The sequence below is a fragment of the Rattus norvegicus genome, chromosome 5, assembly GCF_021556685.1.
Source record: "Rattus norvegicus strain SHRSP/BbbUtx chromosome 5, alternate assembly SHRSP_T2T, whole genome shotgun sequence".
NCBI lineage: Eukaryota > Metazoa > Chordata > Mammalia > Rodentia > Muridae > Rattus > Rattus norvegicus.
Window position 1 is genome coordinate 115,446,536 of NC_141538.1, and position 23,783 is coordinate 115,470,318.

Genomic DNA, 23,783 nt, shown 5'->3' on the forward strand with positions numbered 1-23,783 from the left:
TCTAAAACTGAAAATCTGGTCATGATGCTTCCTGACTCAAAACCTTTCATTTCTGGTTCTTAAAAAACTTCATTAGGGATACAAGTGGACCAAGGTTTTATTTTTGTTGTTAGTCAGTTTTGTTGTTTCTTCTTTTGTTGTTTGTTTTTAATGTAAATTGTCTCTGGCCAGACATTTCCACCATATTTCATCCTCTATCAAGCACCTACACTCTGCCTTATTTTATTTATTATTTTATACTTTGGAATTTGACTTATGTTATTGGTTCACTAGTCAGAAACGCTAGCCTATCCTCTCTACTCCCATGGCTCCCCTAGTAAGCGAAACTCTGAGTCTTGAACTGCAGATTGTCTCTGCGTACCCTTGGCAAGGTGGTTGTCTGAGTGAAGCTAAAACATGGAGTATAAGAAGCTTGCCGTGTTAAACACCAAAGCAAAACTCAGCCCTCATAATTAATGTTAAATGCTTCCAAGTAAGGCACACTGAAGACAGCAATATTTAACAGGGATAAATGGATCACCTTCACAAGACGGGAGATAAATGCAAATTCCTAAATTTGAATAAACTTACACAACAACTTACAAAACACATGAGAAATTGTTACAACTAAAGAGGTAACAATAGTCGATAGACAGAGGTGGGACCTTTAATTTTCTGCCCTTGGAAACTGGAAACATAAAACATGGAGGTGAAGTCAGTACGGTCTAGAAGACCACACAGTGACGCAACCAACTGAAGATACCAGAGCATCCCAGCAACAGTGGAGTTGGAGCATTGACCAAGAGGGACCACATCTGTGACATCAAACAAACCTTAACAAATTTTACATAGCTAAAGCATTCGATTCATGGTTCTTAATTAGACTAGCACTGAACCAGAAACCATTTACACAAATAGGTCTGAAAACTCCCTAGCATTTTGGAAACTAAACATGTTTCTAAATTCATGAGATAAAGGGGAATTTTGAATTAAATGCAAAATAAAATTCAACATTTCAAAATTTGTGGGTGGAACAAAAGAAATTCTCCCTTTATCTATCAATAATCTTGTGAAATTCAAATGGAATCTCGTCATTTTCTCCTCATATATAGGAATATGTGCATACATAAATACATGTACATACATATATATTTGTGTATGCACATGCACACACAGAACCTGCTCAGTCTGTATTTTTTTACTGGTTATTTTATTTATTTACATTTCAAATGTTATCCCCCTTCCAGGTTTCCCCTTTGCAAATCCCCTATCCCCTCCCTGCTTCTATGAGGCTGCTTCCCAACCACCCACCCACTCCCACCTCATCACCCTAGCATTCCCCTACACTGGGGCATCGCTGCTCAGTCTGTATAATGTTAATTGTAAGTGTATGATTTCAGACTGATGGCTTAGTATTGGATAACTAATTGGGAGCTCTTCTTGGGGAAAAACTATTTTCTCACTCTCTGAATTTCTTAGTTGCTGGTAGCTCTTTGTCTATAGGTAAAGACCCAAGAGATTCTCCTTCAATATTAGGGTGTTAATTGCTGTCGTCCTTGTTCAGGTCTTATTTAGGCTGTGATATTGACATATAGCATTATGCGATTCTGCTAAAGAAATTCTTTGAATTACTATCATGTTTCTCTAGGGAAAAAAAAAGTTCAAAACAAACATGAGGATGTGAGGAAACACAAACAACTAAAATGGTGTCGAGCAAGTGACAAATACTGGCAAAGAGGTGGAGGAAAAAGGACTCTTATATACTGTTGGTGGGAAGGTAGCCTAGTAGATCTGTTGGGGAAGCTAATATAGAGAAGCTTCAAAAAGCACAACTAGAACTACCATGTGATCCAGGTAGCTCATCCTGTGTGTATAGTTTGCTTTCTATCACTGACATAAAACACCATGACCCAAAACAACTTGGGGAGGAAAGGGTTTATTACATCTTATAGTTTGTAGTCCATCATCCAGGGAGGCCAGATCAGGAACTCAAGGCAGGAACTTATGCAGAAAACATGGGGAATGCTGCTTACCGACTTGCTCCTGATGGCTTACTCAGCCTGCGTATATAAGTCAGCATTGCCTGAGCACAGGTAGCACCACTCACAATAGGCTGAATCACTAACCAAGAAAATGCCCACAAGACTTGCTCACAGGCCAATCTGCTAGGAGCGTTTTCTCAATTAATGGTCTCTCTTCCCAAATGACTCTAACCTGTCAAAACTAGCCAACATAAAACCTAACTAAATGAAGTCAGCATAGAAGGGATTTCTTAGTGTTCTTGTTACTGAAGCAGCAGTATTCCCAAATGACTAAGATATTAAATCATCCTAGTTGTCCATCAACACATGAATAGAAGAATTTGTAACACACACACACACACACACACACACACACACACACACACAACACACGATGGTGGAGTATTCACAGACAAATAATTAAAACTTGCCATATGCAGCAAAATGAATGTGATTAATAATGACCATCCTGGTAAGTGGAATAAGCCAATCATAGACAGACAAGGGTTGAAAACAATTCCAAAATCTGTGACACGACAATTTTAGTATCATTTACTTAGCCACTTAAACTAGTTACTATGGTCAACGTTACTGTATGTGCTTCTTACTCTAATTTTCAAAAGCAGTGATTTTATGTTTATTTTAAAGCTTTATATTTAAAAAAGAAAATACTGTGACTTGCTACACCCCCAATCTGAATATTTTTATTACATTTTTTCCTCTTATGCCAAAGATCCCCCTACCCCCAGTTACAGTACATGTTAGGCAAGCACTCTACCATCAAACCCCATCCTTTACTTTAAGCTTTGTTCTTTCTTCCTTCCTTCCTTCCTTCCTTCCTTTCTTTTCTCTCTTTCTTTCTTTCTTTCTCTCTCTCTCTCTTTCTTTCTTTCTTTCTTTCTCTCTCTTTCTCTCTCTTCCTTCCTTCCTTCCTCTTTGTTTTTTCTTCCTTCTTTCCTTCCTTCCTCCCCCCCCCCCACTCTCTCTGTCCTCTTTCTTTTTCATTACTTGGAGTTGAACCAAAGGCCACTATGAACAGAGTAGGAGTTCTACCAAGGAGAGATCCCCTGCCAATGCAAACACTTTTGCCACCTCTTCCTCCTCATACTCCTCTTTTATTTTCAAAGAGGGTCTCACTAATCTTTCAAGGCTGTCTTTGAGCTCACTGTGCAGTCCAAGTACGCCTTGACATTGTGATACTCCTGTCTCCAGAGTAGCTGGGACCACAGGTTTGCTCCAGAAGACTGGCTAGTTTTTGAAGTTTTCTGTCTCTTAATGATTAAGGATCATTCTGGTCCCCCTTTATTGAACAACAAAGGTTCATCTGAAAGAGATCACTAAGTTTCTGCCTTAAGGGACATAATTGTATCTGAGAAGTTGCCACCAGTGCCTAGCAAACACCAGGAAGATAAAAAATGGCACGAGAACTGTTGATTTATGGCCTGAAGGGTACCAAAGCAAAGCACTACGGAACCTCTTTCTGCCTGTACCACCCTCTGGCATTTAATCACACAATGCTTGGTTTTGTTCTTCGACTTTTCCTGTTATGATGCAGTCACCGGCTTGAGTAATTATGTGCTTCAAAAGCAGAGAACCATCATCTATTTTTGTGTCTCTTTTTTACAAGGACTTAGTGGAGCACTTACTGGTTAGATGCTTAAGACAAAGAAAGGGATTAATGAAAAAGAAAGAGAAAGAAAAGGAAAGGAAAGCAGCCACAATCTCTGACAGGGTTTCAGTAAAGCAGTCTGGAGTGTCAGGTATTTTCCATAGCAATGCCCCCAGAGTGGGTGTTGCCACTTTAGCTGCCCTGGTCTGGATGGAGGCCAGGACCTGATTGTTCATGGCCCCTCCTTTGCTGCTAGTCAGTGTTAAGTACTGCAGATTTACAGAAAGCTTCATGGAGGTCTGTAAGAAGCCAGAGGTGATAACTCCTAGGCTCAGAACCAGTGACCAGCAGAATGCAGAATGCCCAGACTATGCTCAGAGTTGTAGACACCTGATCTGACTACTCAAGCCTGTTGTAGGCAAGATTCACTTGGATTCACTCTCTTTGCCAGCATATGTTTTAAATCCATCTCCTACCAAGGCTCAACTGTTGCAAGGATTCCCTTTTAGCTCCTCTTCATATTCGTGTGTGTGTGTGTGTGTGTGTGTGTGTGTGTATGTATGTATGTATGTACCCATCACGTTAGGACAGTGATTTTGCTACTTTGACAGAGATGTTTGATCCCAGGGGGGTCACAACCTACATGTTGAGAACCACTACTTTAGAAGGCTGTAGAAGAACATGAAGAACAGAGTGACCGTGGTTCGTTACACCACAGAAACAGTCACTTTAAGGTATGTTTGTTATGTATATATGATTGTGTAAACACTTCACCTTGTTCTCACCAGGTCTTTCTCCAGTCACCGTGCCTAACATTTTCACCACTCCATCCCCATCACCTTCACCTTGCACTCTAGCAGTTGATCATTTATCCTATACCAGGATAGGCATCCAATCTTTTGCCACTCACACTGTTTCCTAGCTTTGATTATTATCAACAATGCTCCTAGACCATAAATTTTGGTGCACATTTTAGAAATTTTTGCTTGTAAATATCATAAAACAATCCAGTAGTGGTGGTGTGTGGTGGTGGTGCTGGTGGGTGAAGCGGGAAGCCATAAAGTGCCTTTATTCAATATGTATTTGATACAAATTATTATTTCTTCCCATTTCAAAGATATGGCATCTGAAGTTTAGAGGCCTGAATTCAACTCTCCACATCACCAGATAGTATATTACAGACACAACAAATAATACTTGGCTTTGCCTGACTTCAAAGCCCTGTTCTTGACGTAAGCATATGAGTAACAATGGTAGTACCTTAATTTTTATCAGTTCACTAAATATTTAGATAAGGCCTATGAAGGGAGATAGAAGGGTACAAGGTGGGGTCGTGGGAATAGGAAAACAGTGGAAGGGAGAAGGAGAATTAACAAAAAGTAATTATGTTTGAAAATGCCAAAATGGAACCTAATTTACAAAAGGGCCACTATATGACCTGCACTTTGTGGGCTAAGTCTTGGAGATTTAGTGGTGAAGAAGTTAGGTGTGTTCTCATAGAGGATGTAGTTAGAGAGCAGAGGAAGACATAAAAAAGATAGGCATAAGCACATGATTAGTACCACGAAAGATATGAAGGGGAGTAGAGGAAACTAGTCAGGAGACCTAATTTAGTTTGTGTGGTCTTGAAAGACCCTTTAGAAGCTGAGAACTAGAAGATAGCTAGCAAGGTGAACATCTCGGCCTTTCCAGTGGATGGAGCGGCTTGATTCTCATGTCCTCAACAAGGCTCTTCAGAGAATAGAGATGTACTAATGATGAGCACACCCAGCTTTCTAAAGGTTTCTGAGCATGTCCAAGCACCCTACGCCACACGTTGGAAAACAGCTTGCCCAGAGATGGAACTGGCAAACTCGGCAAGACAACCCATTTCCAAACTTCCAAGCCTATTGCCCATCAACTCTCCAGACTATTGACCCTGGAGTGTGTTGGGAAGCTCTGATTATTGCCCTTTGATTGGTTCTCTACGTCTTGAAATCCAAGGAGCAGATATCCCAAGTAGAGGATCTTGGAAAGTCTGCCCGTGACTGACTTCATTTTTTTTTTTTTGTTCTTTTTTTCGGAGCTGGGGACCGAACCCAGGGCCTTGCGCTTCCTAGGTAAGCGCTCTACCACTGAGCTAAATCCCCAGCCACCTGACTTCATTTTATACCTGTAAGTTATACTACATTCAAAAGATGCTGATGTCCCAGAGAAAACTTGCTCAGGCTTTTGACCAACTGCAATCGAAACCCAGGAACATTTAGGAAAAACCGCGTCACCGACCAACCGTTTGGATGATGATGGAGAGAAAGAAATGAGATTATTCTTCCAGGGTCTGGAAGGTTAACGTGAGCCACACCATCTTCCTGGATAATGAGGAATTAAATGTCAGCATCTTGCAGAGGGAAGACTGAGGTGAAGCCAGTCTTTCCGGGAAATGGAGGAGAAAAGAATTTGACTAATGAGTGGGGGTTACCATCCTACTAGACAGCAGGCCAAAGGAAACTAAGCCGATTTTCAGCATGAGCCACCCTGGTAGATGCTGCAAGGCTGTACTTTGATCTCAGGAGAATGTCGCCAGGGCCAGGTGTGGTGGAACATGGCCCTAATGTAAGCACTTAGGCTGAGGCAGAAAGATTGCGAATCCCAGTCCTGCTTAGTCTGTATGACAAGACCTTTGCTCAAACAAAAATTAGCAAAACAAACTAACAAACCAAATATAAGAAAAGAAGAAGGAAATAGCTTCCAGGGGAGGTTGTGAGCAGTGGAGACTTCTTGAGTGACCATGTAACAATGGAAGTTTGTGTCCGAGATCGGTGCTTGGCAATAGTTTCACAGGCCTTCGATTCCTGCTTCATATGGCCCGAGGCCAGTGGACTTCACAAAGTCTCGGGTTCCGAGTTCTCATACAGAGCACATTAGGCACATGTAGTACCTTGCACCTATAATTCTGGCACTTGAGAGACAAGACAGGAGGATTGCCACAAGTCTCAGTCCAGCTTGGGTTCTGTGTCACTGTCTCACGCTTGACCCAGTCCCACCCAACGTCAAACAAATAAACAAATAAAGTAATTTAATGAAAAAAATGAAGAAACAGGATGACGTTGAAATGATTACAACACAGTTGGGATTAGAACCCAAAAAGTTTATTCTGAGACTCTTTTCTAAATACCAAGCTTAAAGCTTTCTCAGGAATTCTAGAGAATGCCTTTTTGGCAGAAGCTCTTTGACCTTAAAGGACATATTGAAAGATGAAAAGAAACTTACTAAGATCTAATAAAAATCAAGATGCTAGGCACTGTGCCAGGTAATTTAGCATATTAATATGACTCTTTAGATTTTTGAGACAGGGCCTCATGTAGTTTAGGACGAACTCACTTTTTTGTCAAAGATGACCTTGAACTCAATCCATTTTCAAAGTGCCAGTGTCATTTGCTTGCCCACTCCTGTATTGTCTTTCCAGTATTTAATCTTCTTAAAACACCATGGAGAGTCAGGGATGGTGGTGCACACATCTCGCTTCAGCATCTGGGGAACCAAGGTAGGAAGGTGGGTGGTTGCAGGCTGGCTATGACATCTAAGTTTCAGGTCAGTCAGGGCTGCATAATGAAACACTTATCTTAAATTCAAAACCAAAACCCATGAAGGAGATATTATTGCCATTTAAGAGTTGCTGGGGTTTATAGTAGGTATAATCTTACGTCTGAGGCAGTGTATGCCCTCAGATGTGCCTGAGGACTGAACAGGGCAATGTACCCCCTCAGGTTGGAAGCATTACGAATTCTCAGTGACTGCTCTTGAGCTGTTATGGCTGAGGTAGTGTCTGCCCCCAGGTGTGCCTGAGGACAGAGCTGAGCTATCTACCTCTGCAGGTTGGAAGGATTGTGGACTCTCAAGATCAGCCCTGAAGTGATAAAACCTAGGGCAGCAATCTGTCAAGACTAGCAGCACTGTGCATCCTCCTGGGGTTCATGGGAAAGGGAGGAGCAAACCTTTCTTCGAGCGAAGTCAGGTGGAGAACTTGCTGCATTCGCACTGAGAACAAATAATCACCTGTATAAGGTTCAGGGGCTTGCAGGAGACTTCATTATCCGTCCTTCTCTCTGCTGCTGTAGACACAATCACTTTTGTCAGGTCTTTATAGAGGTGATTTGTATCTTTGTGGTTTATATTTTTATGGATGTGTGTGTATACATTTAGGCCACGTGTGAGGTACACATTTTCAGGTATCTGTCTTTCCATCACATGGGCTTTGGATTAAACTCAGTCTTGGCTTTACCTGCTAAGCCGTCTCGACTGCCTGATTCTTTAAGATCTCTGGAATAATCCAGGGCTGTGGTTTATGATTGCAGTATCAACACTCAGGAGGCTGAGGAAGCATTGTTAACATGCACTCACGGCTACCTCCAGGCTTGCCTAAGCTTAGAGCAAGTCACTCGCTCAAAAAGTTCCTCCCCCCATATTTTTGTTTGTATTTTGCATCTGAAATCCTGTTGCCAATAACTATGAAATTATTCGTATTACTAAACTCTTCCTCTGCCAAATTCTCCAACAAATTAGATCACTCTCAGATGAAATGCTAATAGGAATCAAAGCTGCAGCCAGTAGCATGCGTATATTTGGGCTCAGGGCCAACAGGCAGGCCATCTGGGTGTAAGAAAATAGGCTAATGGCTGTGGAATCTGGTCTCTGGTGGCTCCGCTGAGAGCTGACCTCAACCACGCTCCCTCAGATTGATTGCCTTCCAGGTTATGAGCTCTCATCGCAGGCAACCTCTTTCCAGTTCAAACCCTGTGAGTGAAAAAAAACGCAAACAAGAGAGTAAATGCCGCTCCCCATGTCCCAAAGCCCCTTTTGTCAGGGATCCCAAACGCACCCCAGAGAACTGCCTAGCCTGCTAAGGGCTGGTCCTCATCGCATACCATACATAGGTGGAGGGCTTGTTATTCAATTCCTGGCCTATGAGAGGATACCCCTATTGTTCCTGAAAATGCTGACCAGGACCTTACTTGTAACAAAGATTCCTCTGCCCCACAATCCAGTCAAGGCAGGAGCAGGAGCAGATAAGCGTTTGGATGAAGGGCAAGATGGATAGGGCTCACTCTGCCCCAAGCCCTGCTGATACCAAGTGCCTTTAAGATACAGCCTTTCGCATCCTAATCTACAAAGGAAACAGGAAAAAGGAACTTAAAACTCCCTGTGCTCAGACAGAAATGAGACTGTTACCGCCTGCTTCTGTGGTGTTCCTCCTTGCCTCCAACTTGTAAACAAGAGCGAGTAGACCATGCGAGTGGGAAGTGGCAAAGTTGTGGGGTTTTGAAAGGCTCCCGGGGACCTCATGCTCATCTGTGGACGCTGGATGGGGAGATCTGGGGAAGTATGGACTCTTTAGCCGGCTTAGTTCTCTGTGGAGTCAGCTTGCTCCTTTATGGTAAGTTTTGGCTTGATGTTTATTTTTTGTGTGTCATGGTTTAAAAACATTGACTTCTCTCCTTTCTCTCTCTCACCAAACCTTTGATTTGGTGACGCTGACACCGCTTTTCTGTGAATCTCCAGTTTACACATGCAAAGGTTTTCAAGTTCAGATTCCCCGCGGCACCAGCTGCGTTGTCTAGCCATCTCTTGTAGATAGATGCTGCCTCCTGGGTTGCCATGGCCTCTCCCAGGACCGAGTAAGTCACTTTATTTGAAGGGATCTGTTTATTCTGATGCTTTCTTTCTTGCCTCTCATTCTGGTGTTTCCTTATCCATAACAACAAAATCAGGTTGTAATTACTTTAAAGAAAGTCTTCAATGATTTTTTTTTTTCTGGTAGAAACAAAATTCCTACCTAGCACTGTACAAAATGTCATTGTTAAGTAAAAACAAGATTGCTTTTCTGTAAAGATTATATATCTCCATCCTTTTTAATTCCAGTAGTCCAGCTTGGGGTTTTTGTCTTTTAGGTAGGGGTCCGGGACGTTAGGGCTATGCCATTGACTAGTTTTTTGATGTTTCACATAGAATTAAATCATAAAGATTAGCTCTATCAAGCTAACTAAAATGTAGGAAATTGCCGAGCTCACTGGACTCGGTATTTTGCCAAGTCCTGGTGAAGGGGCAGCCGGAACGAGCTTGAGTTTTGTGTATCACAGACTCTACACAGTGGGGTGCCTTACGATTCACTCAGCATAGGGAAGTCATGCTAGAAGAAACGTAAGGATCCAAACTGCAGATCACAGTGCATTATCATCGCCACAGGATTCCTGCATTGATTTGAAAATATTCTAATTATTATGATAAAAACGTAATTGACACAAGAAATGAATTTGGGAAATTTTACCAAACTTAATGGTGGAGCTATATATAGTAATAGAATTTAATACAAAGAAATACTTTCGATGCTACTTTTATATTTTTCTATATGCTTAAATATTTTGTTAAGTATTCAAAAAATTACCCAGTAAAGTATAATTGTATACAATTTCTCATATAGCGCTTCAATCTGATTTCAACAATCAACATATTAGAAATTTAATAATATTATTTTAAGAGTAAGACAAATTGCTGGAAGAGTATCTAAAATGGTTCCAATTAAAGTAACAATTTATATTATTTATAATATAATAACAGCATAATATATTGCTATATATTTGTATTAGTCTTTATATTAATGTAGAGATAAGTTGATGTCTTTTTTATTGCTTTCCACAAGTCACACACTGATCAGTGATACAGAATATGGGATTGATTTTATACCAGAGATTATAATAATAATGCAAAGCCCAACTTTTTTTTTCTTTTTTTTTTTCCCCGAGCTGGGGACCGAACCCAGGGCCTTGCGCTTGCTAGGCAAGCGCTCTACCACTGAGCTAAATCCCCAACCTCCAAAGTCCAACTTTTGCTCTGCTGGACTTTTAAGTTAAATGATCTAATAGTATGCTCACACGTATGTGCATGCGCACATGCACAGAACTGTTTTTAACTTACTCTTTCTCCTTAAGTGACTTTGTTATGGCATTTTGCAATATAAGTTTAGAAACTTGGTGACCTTATATTCCTTTTTTGCTGAACAAACATAATGAGAAAATAAAGACTCTGTGTTTGCCTCAGTAAAGGTTGCCCTGGGTGGCAAAGCAGCCTGCTGATGCATAAACTGTGCATCCATAACAACTCCATAAGATTCTGGTGCTTGCTCCTTCTACTTGAGAATTATTGCCAATTTCGGCTTGCAAACAGGTTCTCACATAACTTAGTAGTATTATGCCCTCTTTAATTCCCTATCTGCACCAAATCTGGCTGCATTCTCTAAAGAATTGTAGACACTTAAAAAAACCCCACTTCTTCTGTTTCATCATGGATGTCATATATGATTCACACTGATAGGAAGTCTTCAGGTCACGCATCTTCAGCTGTCCTTCCTGTCTTGTGTGACATTTTAAACAACTGGATTCAGAGATAGCAAAGATGTTGTCTGGGCTGGCAAAGGAAATCCAATAGTAGGGTCAGGAAAGTGGTCCCAGGAGGAACCTTCTCCTTGGACTGCAATTGTTTTCCAAGGGAAGATCTGGGCTTCTTCAGAAACTCTCTTTTCCAACCAATGCTCTCGTTAGCACTTCCCTCTCAGTTCTGCCCTGAGAGAACTTCCAGGAAGAGTTTAGTTCTTCTAAGACATCATGCCAGGAGGAAAGAAATTATCCAAGCCCATCTCAAAAGACCAATCTATGTCCTTTTAGAACAGTGGTCTTCAACCTTCCTAGCACTGTACCACTTTACTACAGTTCTTCATATTGTAGTGACCTCCAGTCGTAAAATTTTTACTTTTGTTGTATAACTATAATTTTGCTACTGTTATGAATCGTAATGTAGATATTTGATATGTGACTCTCAAAGGGACTATGGCTCACAGGTTGACAACCACTTCTCTAGGGGCTTTCGATAGGTTGCCTCTGAATTCTTCTGAAGATAACAATTTGTTACTTACAGTTCCACCCTTCAAAAGATAGGTGTAACCAAGTTTCCTCTGACTCCTAGTCGGAGGTTTTCCAGTTATCACACAGAATCAGGATTTTAAATTTTCTTTAACCCGGAAGGATGGGCCCAAAGCAAAAGACATCATTTTAAAAATAGTTAAATATCAATTTTGTTATTTGGGTTGAAAATAGATTATGGATAGTCACTGTAGGAGAAAAGTAGTCAGTTTAAAATTCTTGTGAATAATAAGTGGGTTTTGATAAGACACAAAATTAATAGGAGCCCTGACTATATGAAATATGATCCATAAATTAGGTGCAAATGAGAAATGGAATCACTTCAACACGCTATTTAGAGTGTACCCTTAAACATCTCGGAGAACTTCCACAGCCAACTAGCAGGGAAGATGCAACATTTAAAATATGGATGAGGAATCACAAATTTGAGTTTACAACATCAAAGCCCTAAGGGGATAATCACAGCACATTCATCATTTGTCTTTTTGGATGAGAATATTCATATCTCAGGGTTGCTGTAAGGATCAAGTATGATGCTCCATGTCAAATGCTAGTCAGTAAGAACCCCCTCTGTTAAACCAACGTAATTAAAGGAGATGTCTGCTGTCAGCATCTCTGTGCGAAGCAACAGGGAGACTATCTTTTCCAGCATCCAGGTAAAGCTCTCAGCACATGTAGTCTTTTCCCACAACATCTCAACATGGTTGAGCCCTTCAAGGTTTTATCCATTCATTCCTTGTTGTGGTATATATCAAGACCACCTTCAAAATCTATACATCCTTTTGTCTCGGCCCTTGTTTGTGGCATCTTACCCTTTTGGAAACAGCAATTTAAAAAAAATTTAAATTATCTTATTCGTATGGGTGCTTTGGCTGTGTCAGTCTATGTACCTCGTGTGTGCCCGATGCCAGTGGAGACGGAAGAGGTCACTGGATCCATGGGACTTATGGAGTTACAGATGGTTGTAAGATGCTGTATGGGTGCTGGGAATCTAACCTGGGTCCTTAGGAATAGAAGTCAGTGCTCGAAACAGTGCAACCTTCCCTTCCCTAGTTCAGAGTTTCCTCTTCATGGCTTTCTCCTCTTCGGTGCAGCCAATCAATACTTAGTATTAGGCATTTTATAATTATTGAATACTTCCTATAGCATATGCAGATGTTTTATTCAGTAGACGTCTAATGAATTTTTGCATGCCTTTTGATATTCTTATTTGTATGTCTTTGATGTCAATCAGTGGTGACTTAGTGGGGATGTACATTGGGTCATGCACAGTACTAGAAACTAAGACTATAAGAAAGATTGCCCATCTCCCTCTTTACCTTACAACATTCATGTTCTAAAGGAAAAATGGCTGATGAATTGTAGGATTTTGTGATAAATGATATAATTGTAATCTATACAAAATAAAAAGCATTTACAAGTATGACAGAAATATTTGTTAGACCCAGTGATACAAAATGAGATCACAACATCTAAATTCTATATAAATATTTCTGTTTGGTTTTTGCTTTGTTGGGGATCAAATTCAAGGTCTCAGGCACAGTAGGCAAGCATTTAATTAGTGAGCTGAATTCACAATTCCTGGAGGCTTTAGGAGGAGGAGGCAGGAGGATTAGGAGTTTAAAACCAGACTGGATTGCATAAGGCATTTAAGTCTAGCCTGAGCTGCACAGAGAGACTCTGTTTCAACAACCAATGGCTGGGGCTCTAGCTCAGTAGCAGAATATATGCTTAGCGTTTACAGAGCCCTGGGATTGTTCTTCAACATTATAAAAAACATTAAATTTGGAATTAAATGTACAGTAAACATTTAACTAAAAGACTAAGCACTATAATGACTTCACCGACTGCTTATTTAAAAATAAGAAAATGACACTGGGAAATTTGCAGGCTGAATTTTTCTTTTCAAGAGCTCCTAAACAATCACAAATATTTTCAAAAATACTTATGAGTTATGCAGAACCATTTTTAATTTTTTGGAGACAGGGTCTCATTGAAAACCTTGGGCTGGTTTGTAACTCTTTGTAGTGAGGCTGGCTGTGAACTTCAGAGTCTCCTGTCTCTGCCTCCAAGGTGCTGAGACTGCAGTCAGGAGGCTCCATGTTGAGCCTACATGATGTTAAAGCTGAGAAGAAAAATGAAAAGAAAAACCAAGGCTTTCCATTATAGGAAGCCACTCAAAAGACTGTTGGGAGTATGAAACTGCAGGAAATGGAGTAGAGTTGGATTTAAAGTATTAAATTAAGGTTGGGGTCAGACTAGGAAGGGCCTTGGAGACCATTTTAAATAGTTTGTACTTTGCTCTCTGTATGCTGCATTTAACGGGGTGTTACTCCTATTACATCACATCCAATTTAAGTTCTGGAAGAATCACTGTAATATTAATGTGAAGGATGGATTAAAATGGTGGAGACTTTAGGCTGGGTCCCGTATCTCTTCTCAACCTTGTTGGCAAGAAGGCTCCAGGATGACCAGGAAATTTGAAACAGCGTTAGAAGAAAGTTCGGGCTGAGTGACTGGTTGCATAGGGGGGAGGGGGCAGTATTCTGGTTTGCTCAGAGGCAGAGCCACTCCAGGTGCTGGGGAACATGGCAGAAGCAATTGGCACAAGGGCAAGGATAGAGCAAATGATGGTTCTGTATATGCTGATGTAGAGATTGTAATTAAAGGGAAATGCTGAGCAAAATTTGGCTTTTGAGATCTGAAAGGGAATTAGGCAAACGACTGACACATAGATATCTTGATAGCCAAGGTTTTTTTTGAAAAGGTAGCAGTCAGGGGATGGTAGAAACTGCAAAACCAATCCATATTCTTTCTTGAGATTTTTAGACAGTTGATGTTGCTAGCCACAGAGTTTTAATTAATTATTTAATTAATTAATTAATTAATTTTTAGACTCTAGATTTTATTCCCTTCTCAGTCCACTCCACAAGGGCTCCACATCCCATACCTCCTTCCCATCCCCCCATTCCTCTCCCCTCCCCGATCTCCACAAGGATGTCCCCACCCCACCCACCCCACCAGACCTCTAAACTCCCTGGGGCCTCCAGTCTCTTGAGGGTTAGGTGCATCTTCTCTGACTGAACCCAGACCCAGGAGTCCTCTGCTGTATGTGTTGGAGGGCTCATCTCAGTTAGTGTATGCTGCCTGGTTGGTGATCCAGTTTCTGAGAGATCTCAGAGTCCAGCTTAATTGAAACTGCTGGTTCTCCTACAGGGTTGTCCTCCTCCTCAGCTTCTTCGAGGTTTTCCCTAATTTAACCACAGGGTTCAGCAACTTCTGTCCATTGGTTGGGTGCACATATCTGCATCTGACTCTTTCAGCAGCTTGTTGAGTCTTTTGGAGGGCAGCATGATAGGTAACTTTTTGTGAACGCCCCATAGCCTCAGTAATGGTGTCAGGTCTTGGGGCCTCCCCTTGACCTGGATCCCTCTTTGTGCGTGTCACTGGCCCTTCTTTTCCTCAGGCTCTTCTCCATTTCCATCCCTGCATTTCTTTCAGACATGATGAATTATGGGTCAGGGCTTTGGCTATGGGATAGCAACCCATTCCTCACTTGATGCCCTGTCTTTCTTCGGGAGGTAGGTTCAATAAGCTCCCTCTCCCCGCTGTAGGACATTTCATCTAGGGTTTCCCCCTTCGAGTCCTGAGAGTCTCTTACTCCCCAGGTCTTTGGTACATTCTAGAGGGTCTCCCCAACTTCCTTCTTTCCAACAAGGTTGCTTGTTTCCATTCTTTCTGCTGGTCCTCAGGGCTTCAGTCCTTTTCTGCCACCGGATACTAGATCATGTTCCCCTCTTCCCCACTCCCACCCCCATCCCCTTACCCTCCCCTGTCCCTCCCCCCCTCCCACCTTGTGGTTGCTTTCTTCTCCCTCCCAAGTGGAACTGAGACGTCCTCATTTGTAGCCACAGAGTTTTAAGGGGGAGGAGAGTAGGGCACCAGGGTGACAGGCTCCAGGCCTGTACCATCAGCCCTGAGGTTCTTTACAGAGAGCCAGGCAGCGGTACTGGCTAAACCAGGTCTGGGAGGGGGCCAGGAGATCGGCTGGCATCACTCCCAGCCTCCAGGAAAGGCAACATCTAAAGCCGCCTCCCTTATTTCTGGAATTTTAAACTGATAACCCAATTCCCACCAGCTGCCCAGGCTTTCCTTAGCTCACATCACAAACACAGAGGGGTTTTTTAGAAGGAGCCACACTTGCTGCCCTCTAGACCTTCAAAGACCTATTTTATAAAATTATATTTACCACCCACTCGTATGTGTGTGTGTGTGTGTGTGTGTGTGTGTGTGTGTGTGTGTGTATGTGTGATACATATTGGAAGTCAGAGTTTGGTTCTCTTCTTCCACAATGCGGATCACAGAGCATCAGGCTTGTGAGCACCTTGCTGCCTGCTTTGTCTCTTCAGCAGTCTGACCTTGCTCCTTCTCGGGGGCTGTGGAAGTAGGACTGAAGTTCAGAATCTGCCAGATGGGCAGAATCTTTACTACTTGGTACATTTGATGCTGATAGGGAATGAATTCCCACAGGGACATGGCTGACACGGTGTGGAAGTGACAGAAATGGGGACGTTTGTGGATCAATCACATGAGTTGGTGAGGCTGAGGGGTGTTGTGGGAGGCTGCTGTTGGCTCCCTGCTTGTTCAGGGCTTGACCAGGGAGAGGTGTGTGTGTGTGTGTGTGTGTGTGTGTGTGTGTGTGTGTGTGTGTGTGGTCACACCCATCTCAGCAGATCTGTCAGCTTTCCCGCTTTTGTTAGAGGGTGATATCATGCTTCCTGGGGGGAGCTCTGGAAGACAATGAGCAGGCACTTTCCTCTAGATACAATAGGCGGAGTCAGGAAGGTAGTATTGACATTGCTGGGGCCTAGGAGCTACTCACTGCTCTGCGGCCGTCAGATGGTGAACCAGCATAACCTTGGCACACAGGCCTGGCTTGTACAAGGCGTCTGGCTGCAGGGCCAAAGAGGACTCCACCCTAGGGACAGGAGTGCTTCAGACATCTGGAAATCTGGGATGGGCTTTAAATTCAGATCCCTATATTGAAAACAACCTCAAACCAAGCAACAAAAATTTAAAAAAATCCCCCAAATAAAACAATAAATTGTACCAGGAATAACAAAGATCGAACACCTGTGTGCCAAGTCTTTTAATACAACTCTCAACATCCTGTCTAGTAGGTATTATTACTCACTTTTTAAGTACCAAGGTAAACAAGGCTCACAAGGTTAAATTGCTTGCCCAAAGCTAAACTGTGTGGTAGGTATCAAATATTTGGAACTTTCCTAACATATCAGAAGATGCCATCCCTTCTCAATGTGACTCTGGTGGGACTGTTATTCACTGGACACAGACTGTCCTTTCTATTGAAGGATAGTGACAGTTTACAAGGAAGATGCAAAATCCAACAGGAGTTTAGAATCAGTCTGGAACTTTTAATCTAAGATATAAGATGTAAGATCTTCCCCAAGGTCAGAGTCCTTGGCCACTTCGGGAGGACGGTGTTTAGGAAGAGAATGAAATTGATAGCTGAACAGAGCCATAACAGACACAGATGTTATTTAACACGGGTCCGGTGCTGTAAGATCAGAGATCCATCCCTGTACCCTGTAATTACATGGACTTCACTATTTGTTTGAACTGCTTTGACCTGGTTTCTGTCTTCTGAAAGTGAAGCATTCTGAATGATCGCATGCCTCTGGGGAAATGGTGGGAAGCAAGAGTTAAGCAAAGAATGACCTGAACACACAAACTTTAAAACATGCCTCTTGGCTGCTGCTTAGGTCACTTCAGGTTGCAACCTTAAAAGCAAGGACAACATGTGCTTTGGGGCAAGGGCTTTTAAAGCACGACTTGCTACAGTGTCAGTACGTGATAAGCATTTACGTAATGGGATGGTCTTAACTGCTTTGTGTACAAAGCTGGACCCTCTTATGCTGCCTGATGCTGATGTGTCCAGGGCAGGCCTCCATTCCTGAGCTAATCTGTTTATATATATGTGTGGGGCTGACTCTGGCTTCTTTAACTGCTTAAAACATCTTTGTATCGGGCTTAAAGCTCTGAGTTTTTGGACTTCTGTTAAAACTGGGTGGGGAAATTTCTTACTTGTGACTCAACCAGCCAGCAAGGTAGAGTTCCCTACATTCCCCCAATGAATTCCCAATTTCTTCTTGCCTCTGGGTCTTGACTTAGCAGAGGCTCTAAGATGACTTGTCACTTGTAAGTACCCTCCTTATTCTATTTATCCCAAGCCTGTTGCTATCTAATTGACAGCTCATCAAATCAAGCAGAAGCTGCCAACCTTTTTTTTTCTATTTGTAGCAGTTTGAATGCATGCAGGTTGAGCATGTCACCACTGAGCTCTACACACTTGACAGTCTGCTTCCAGTGTGGTTAAGTTTGTTATTACGTCATAATGCCACCAGCTCAATGCTCACGTGTGACTATAGCTCAGCTCTTTCTCCAAGTCCCTGCATCCCCTTCTCTCAGTCTCTGTTCTTTGTGTCCCTGCCTCCTACATCTGAAGACACTACTCTCTTAAGGTTGATTTAATCATCCGAGGAGTTTCAAATTCAGGCCTCCAACATCAGAATCAAAGAGGGAGAAGGTGGTTGTGTTTGAACCTCTTCAGTCTTTGCCCACTGTCTCAGCCCGTTGTGACTCTCAGACCTTCACACGTTGCAGCTGTGCTCTGTTCATGATGGATTCCTTTCAGTTTCTAAATATTTACCTTCAAGCCTTTGTGTACTTGCATTTTGTTGGTTAGTTTTTGTCAGCTTGACACAAGCTAAAGCTTTCTGGGGAGAGGAACCTCAACAGGGAAAACGCCTGCATCTAATTCGCCTATAAGCAAATCTTAGGGACATTTTTTTTGACTTAATGCTTGATGTGGGAGACTCTAATCCACTGTGGGTGGTCCTACCCCTGGGGAGGGATCCAGGGTGCTTTAAGAAAATAGACTGAGAGAGCCACTAAGCAGTGTTTCTCCATGGTCTCGAGTTCCTGCCCTGACTTCCCTCAGTAATGGACTGTAGGTGCAAGATAAAATAAACCCATTCCTTTCTAAGTTGTTTTGGTCATGGTATGTATCACAGCAATAGAAACCTGACTAAGATACATATGTGTGTGTGTGTGTGTGTGTGTGTGTGTGTGTGTGTGTGTGTGTACATGCAAAGCCTGGCTTTGGAAAAGGTTCAAACACAACCAACAATATATATAAACTATGATCTTCCTCTGCTTGGAATAGCCTCTTCACCTGTCTGACATTGGAAGAGAATCCCTACTCTCATAAGAGCAGATAGATGCATGTTTGCTGCAATGAAGAATTCTGGGAGGGGACAGGGTCTCACCAAGAGGACCATTTGAGGGTCTCACCATTTGAGAAGGACAAATAGCCTTATGGAAAATCAGTAGATTAAAGAGTGGAGGAAGATAGGAGAGAAAAAGATTAAAATGGAGGATAAAACACCTAAACACTTCTTCAGTTCCTTGGTGTGTCGTTACTGTCACTACGATGAGGAAAGTGTTAGAGTAGACACTTTCTCAGGGAGAATAGGCTAAGAAGCAGGTAGTTGGTCTTGAGATTGGATGGGGTGGAAGCACTTATATAGGCCCTTTACGATGTAGTTTGAGGCCATGCGAGCAATGGAGATTTTCCAGGCCTGTCTTGAAAGCAAGAAAAAAAAATCAGTGTAGGTCAAGGAACATCTGGGGGAGGAAGAAGTCTCTTCTTTAATCACATAGCTACTGGTAAGTTGCAGTACTCCTCTAAATAGATGTTCACCCAGGATCCTGTAAGTCACCTAATTTAAGTCACAGGGTCACAGCCTTCTGCTGAGGTCCACAAAGGTAGGAGGACATCAAGGGGTGATGTGGGTAGAAGAGGACACCCAGGATCTGTCCAGAGAACATGAGCCCAGAAGAGAAGAGCTTCTATGAGAAATGGTGAACACATTAGCACAGGAGAGAGAGGTGCTCGACAGATTGAGTATGAGGTGCTGCTGTTGTGAGATGTTTGACTGGGCAGGACTTGGGTTGAGAACTAAGGAAATAGATCAGGTAAGTGCAGTTTGCTCTGAGAGATGTCAGCTGCCTGGCATTCTAACTCCACGTGATTTTTTGTGAGCTTGCTTAGAGGGTGAGCTGGAAAAGGGAAGGATTCAGGTTCTCTCTACCATCATTGACTGAGGATGATGGGAGGCTATGCTGGAGTCTGAAGGAGGTGGGGAGGGGCTGTTATTTAACATACACTGTCCACATCCTCTGAAGTAAGGAATTATTGTAGGTTTCTGACTGCATCATAACAAGAATGGGTGGGTTTTGGTGTGTGTATGATACTGTCGTTTAGCACAGCAATCAGATTGGTCTGTTTTATGCTTGTATATAATATTATGTAATGGCTCATGCTTACTCTCCTTACCCTCCTGTCCCCCCCACCCCACCCCCAGTGCTCTTGCTTTCATATACTTTGGCAGGACGATGTAACCCTATGGCTTTTTAATTAGGTCCTTTACAGGTTCCTGGGTGAACCTATTATAAGGGGCACAGGCAACCTACCAGTAGCTATGTGATTAGAGAAGACGTCTCTCCTTTCTCCCAGCAACCATTAACTGTCCATAGTTCCTCATGGAAGGTAGTGCCTTGTGAATCCTTCACTCAAGCAACTGTTAATTGCTGAAAATCATGGAATCCTTGAATTTTTTTTCTTTACTACCTTTTCAAGAGAGACAGAAATACAGCTCTTGGGAACAAAAGTGTCTTCATTTGAGTGAGTATGGAGGGCAAAGTATGTAAACTTATAGCAGGTCCCATGCTGTCGGCAGGCTGGAGTTCTCGTCCCTGCTTAATGCTTGTGCTGCTTGGTTATGGCTGTGTAGGAGGCTACTTTCCCAAATCAATGGCCTGACTGAGCTAGAAATGGTCACACAGCTGGGTTTTGTGCTGCCTGTGCTTGTACATCAGGGTGGCTCTGCTTCAGCTGGAGCAGCTGGAGCAATTCTGCCTCTTGCAGCCAGTGTGCAGTGTGGGCAGTTTGTATGGCTCAGCTCGCACTCCCTCCTCCTCGAGCCAGCAGGTTATGGTGGGAATTTGTTTTCCTAATGGCGTTATAAACCAGTGAGGGGGGGTAAGTAGAAATAGACAAATGAGTGAGATTTCCTTTATGAGCTTGGTTTAGGCTAGCGCTGCCACTCCTAAAATATGTGCCATGCCTAAACTCAAAGACTGGGAGCTATCCTAGACCCCGAGGATGCCAACACAAGTACACGGATGCAACGACAGTTGAAGAATTGGGACTAAGAGTTCAACCAAAGGCACCTGCTGTTAGCCTTGAGTTCAAGAAACTTCATCTGTAAAGCTTTTATCATATTAGTATCTACCTTCTGGGACTCTGTGGGGAAGAATGTGTGAGTTAATTCTAACAGACTCCATAGAGTAGTGCTTGAATTTAGAAGACATTAAGTAGACATTAACATCGTCACTAATTTTATCCACCTAACATGACTATGCATACACAGAGTAGCATAGAAAGGTTTGACTCCACGGATTGGCTGAGTTTCAGCCATTTTACCAGCAGCAGGAGGAATCCCAGGGGAAGTCTTCTAAAGAGCCCTCAAACAATTCATTTATAATTTCACTTTCTCTGTCTTAGAAGTACCTCAGAGCCATAGACTCAACTCCCTACCCCCAGCTCGTGCTTGCTCTGTTCGGCCTGGCTTCTCCGTCCCTCCCTCCTGTGCATCTCATGCCCCATGTCAGTATTACAATGAACACAATTACCTGCCATGGGTTGAGGAACTGGAGCCAGTAACACACGCCAGCTGCAGAAGCTTTGCCACGTCTAACGGGCCTGACCACCGAGTGACTCTAGACTAACTCCAACATGAGTAATATGTGAGTTTCTCCAGCTGCTTCTGGGAGCAAACAAAGGGCAGCTGTTGCCAGCCAGGGAAGGATCCCCTCCGACAGCATCACTGTTTTTCCAGGGATGGCTTTCTCTGGGGACTTGGAGTAGCTTCTATTAGGCACCCCCAAATCTCCAACAGATTAAATTTTGACAAAACTTAAAGTCTATAACCCTCACTGAGCCCACATTTTCACCTTATGGGAAGTGATTAAGGAGTAGGCAAATGAAGCTAACCATTGGGCTGTGCATGGTGACTCCAATGGAGGAGTTAGAGAAAGGACTCAAGGAGCTGAAGGGGTTTCCAACCCCACAGAAAGAACAGCAATATCAACCAACCAAACTCCACCAGAGCTCTCAGGGACAAAACAATGAGTACACATGGAGGGACCCATGACTCTAGCCACAAATGTAGCAGAGGATGGCATTGTCGAGCATCAATAGGAGGAAAAGTTCTTGGTCCTGTGAAGGCTCATTTCCCCAATATAGGGGAATGCCAGGGCGTTGAGGTTGGAGGGTTGGGTAGGAGTGGGAGCATCCTCATAGAAGCAGGGGGAGGGGGTATGGGAGGAGGGAAGGGGATAACATTTAAAATGTAAATACATAAAAGATCCAAGAAAAATAAAATTTTAAAAAAGAAGTAGTCAAATGAATCTGGGCCAGAACCCCATTCATCTGCGCATGACTTTGGACAAAGTCATGTTCCCTTGGATAATGTGGAAGAAGGATAATGATGTTACCCACCCTAACAAGGTGTGAAGTGAATCAAGACCAATGCCTAGCAAAATACAGATTAATATCACACATTCAGAACTATTAGCTGTCCTTATTTCCTGTCTCTCTGTATAACGAGGCTAAGTTTTCCTCCAAGCTCCTGTGTTTAAGACTCCGTATCCAGTACCCTCCTTTATCTGTGGTTTTGTTTCCCACAGTTTTTGTTATCTGTTAACCTCAGGCCAAAATACTGCCCAGGAGGCTCCAGAGATAATTGCAAGGTCTCAGTTGCTCAACACTGTGACTCAAAATCTCTTCCTGTTCAGCTGCTCTACCTCACATAGAGCTTTGTCTCGTGTACCCGTGCTGTAGCACTATCTGCCCCTCAGTCACTTGAGTCACTGTCTTGGACGCTAGGTTAACCATTGTGGCATCACAACTGTTGTATTCAAATAACCAGTATTGTAAAATAATGATTGAAAAGTGCCAAGATAGTAATGGTGGCACAGGCAAAAAAGTATAAAATGTCATCTATATTGGGAAAGATCTCTCTCTCTCTCTCTCTCTCTCTCTCTCTCTCTCTCTCTCTCTCTCTCTGTGTGTGTGTGTGTGTGTGTGTGTTTGTGTGTGTGTATTCTAAGACTTCCAAGAATCTATGGAATTATGGAAAAACCCCTAAGAAGTCATGCTAACTTTACTGTTGTGTATCACACAGCAAATGCTATATGACAAGTGCTCAGTTCATAAAGGCACTAAATGTGTGTGTGCATTTATAGAAAAAAAGCACACATGGAGTTTGGTACATTCTGTGATGTCAAACTTCCACTGAGTAACACGGACTACTCCACTACTCCATCATAGATAAAGGTGATTGCTGGACACATTATTCTCTTCCATACCTCTCCCTCTTAGCTCATTTCACAGCTCCCCAACCAACATTTTTTATTCTTGTTCTATTTTTCCCTAAGAGTGCTGTTTGTTGATTTATTTACTTAGTGTGTGTGCATATGTGTAGGTTAGAGGACAATTTATATTCTCTTCCTTCCACAATGGAGGTCAGAGTCTTTGTAGCTATCATTATGAATAAAACACATAGTTTGCTGCAGGGAAGGTTGGTGCTACTGTGTATGTTGAGGCTAGACATTCAGTAGGTTGTTTGTGGTAGCTATGCTCTGTAACCATGGGCACAGGACTAGCATTGTGTAAACCTCTGATCACAACACTTTCGTCAGTAGATCAATACATAACTCTACTTGCTTATGGCAAGTGACTATTTTTATTTTAATGCTGCGGAAACCTGATCTAACATCACAGCCTTCTTGTGCTTAGCAAGCTAGTCTGTGCTAGAGCACTGTGCTTGGAGACTCTCAAGCAAAAAAGTACAAAAATTCAGGCAAAAAAACCCCCAAAAATGCAAAAAAGTGTCCCTGAATAAATTAAAAAGAGATGGTTTATTGTATGAGAACTGAGCAGAAGAATTCTTGCTCCACCCAAGCTGGGAACTTATGTATCTGTGGTCTCTGCACATGGGCTTTGAGGATGCAGGTAAACCTTAGCTAGAATGTTCATTAACAGAGATCGTATCTATAAATAGTCAGGGCTCTGCC

General features: G+C 42.5%; 1 protein-coding gene across 1 annotated transcript in view; it reads left to right on the forward strand.

Moving 5' to 3' along the window:
* The first annotated feature begins 8,642 nt into the window (after positions 1–8,642).
* Positions 8,643–23,783, forward strand: part of Tek (TEK receptor tyrosine kinase) — a 120,450-nt gene continuing 105,309 nt past the window's right edge. The window contains 1 exon segment of the mRNA NM_001105737.1: positions 8,643–9,022. Coding sequence (NP_001099207.1) covers positions 8,971–9,022 — 52 coding nt within the window. The 5' untranslated portion in view covers positions 8,643–8,970.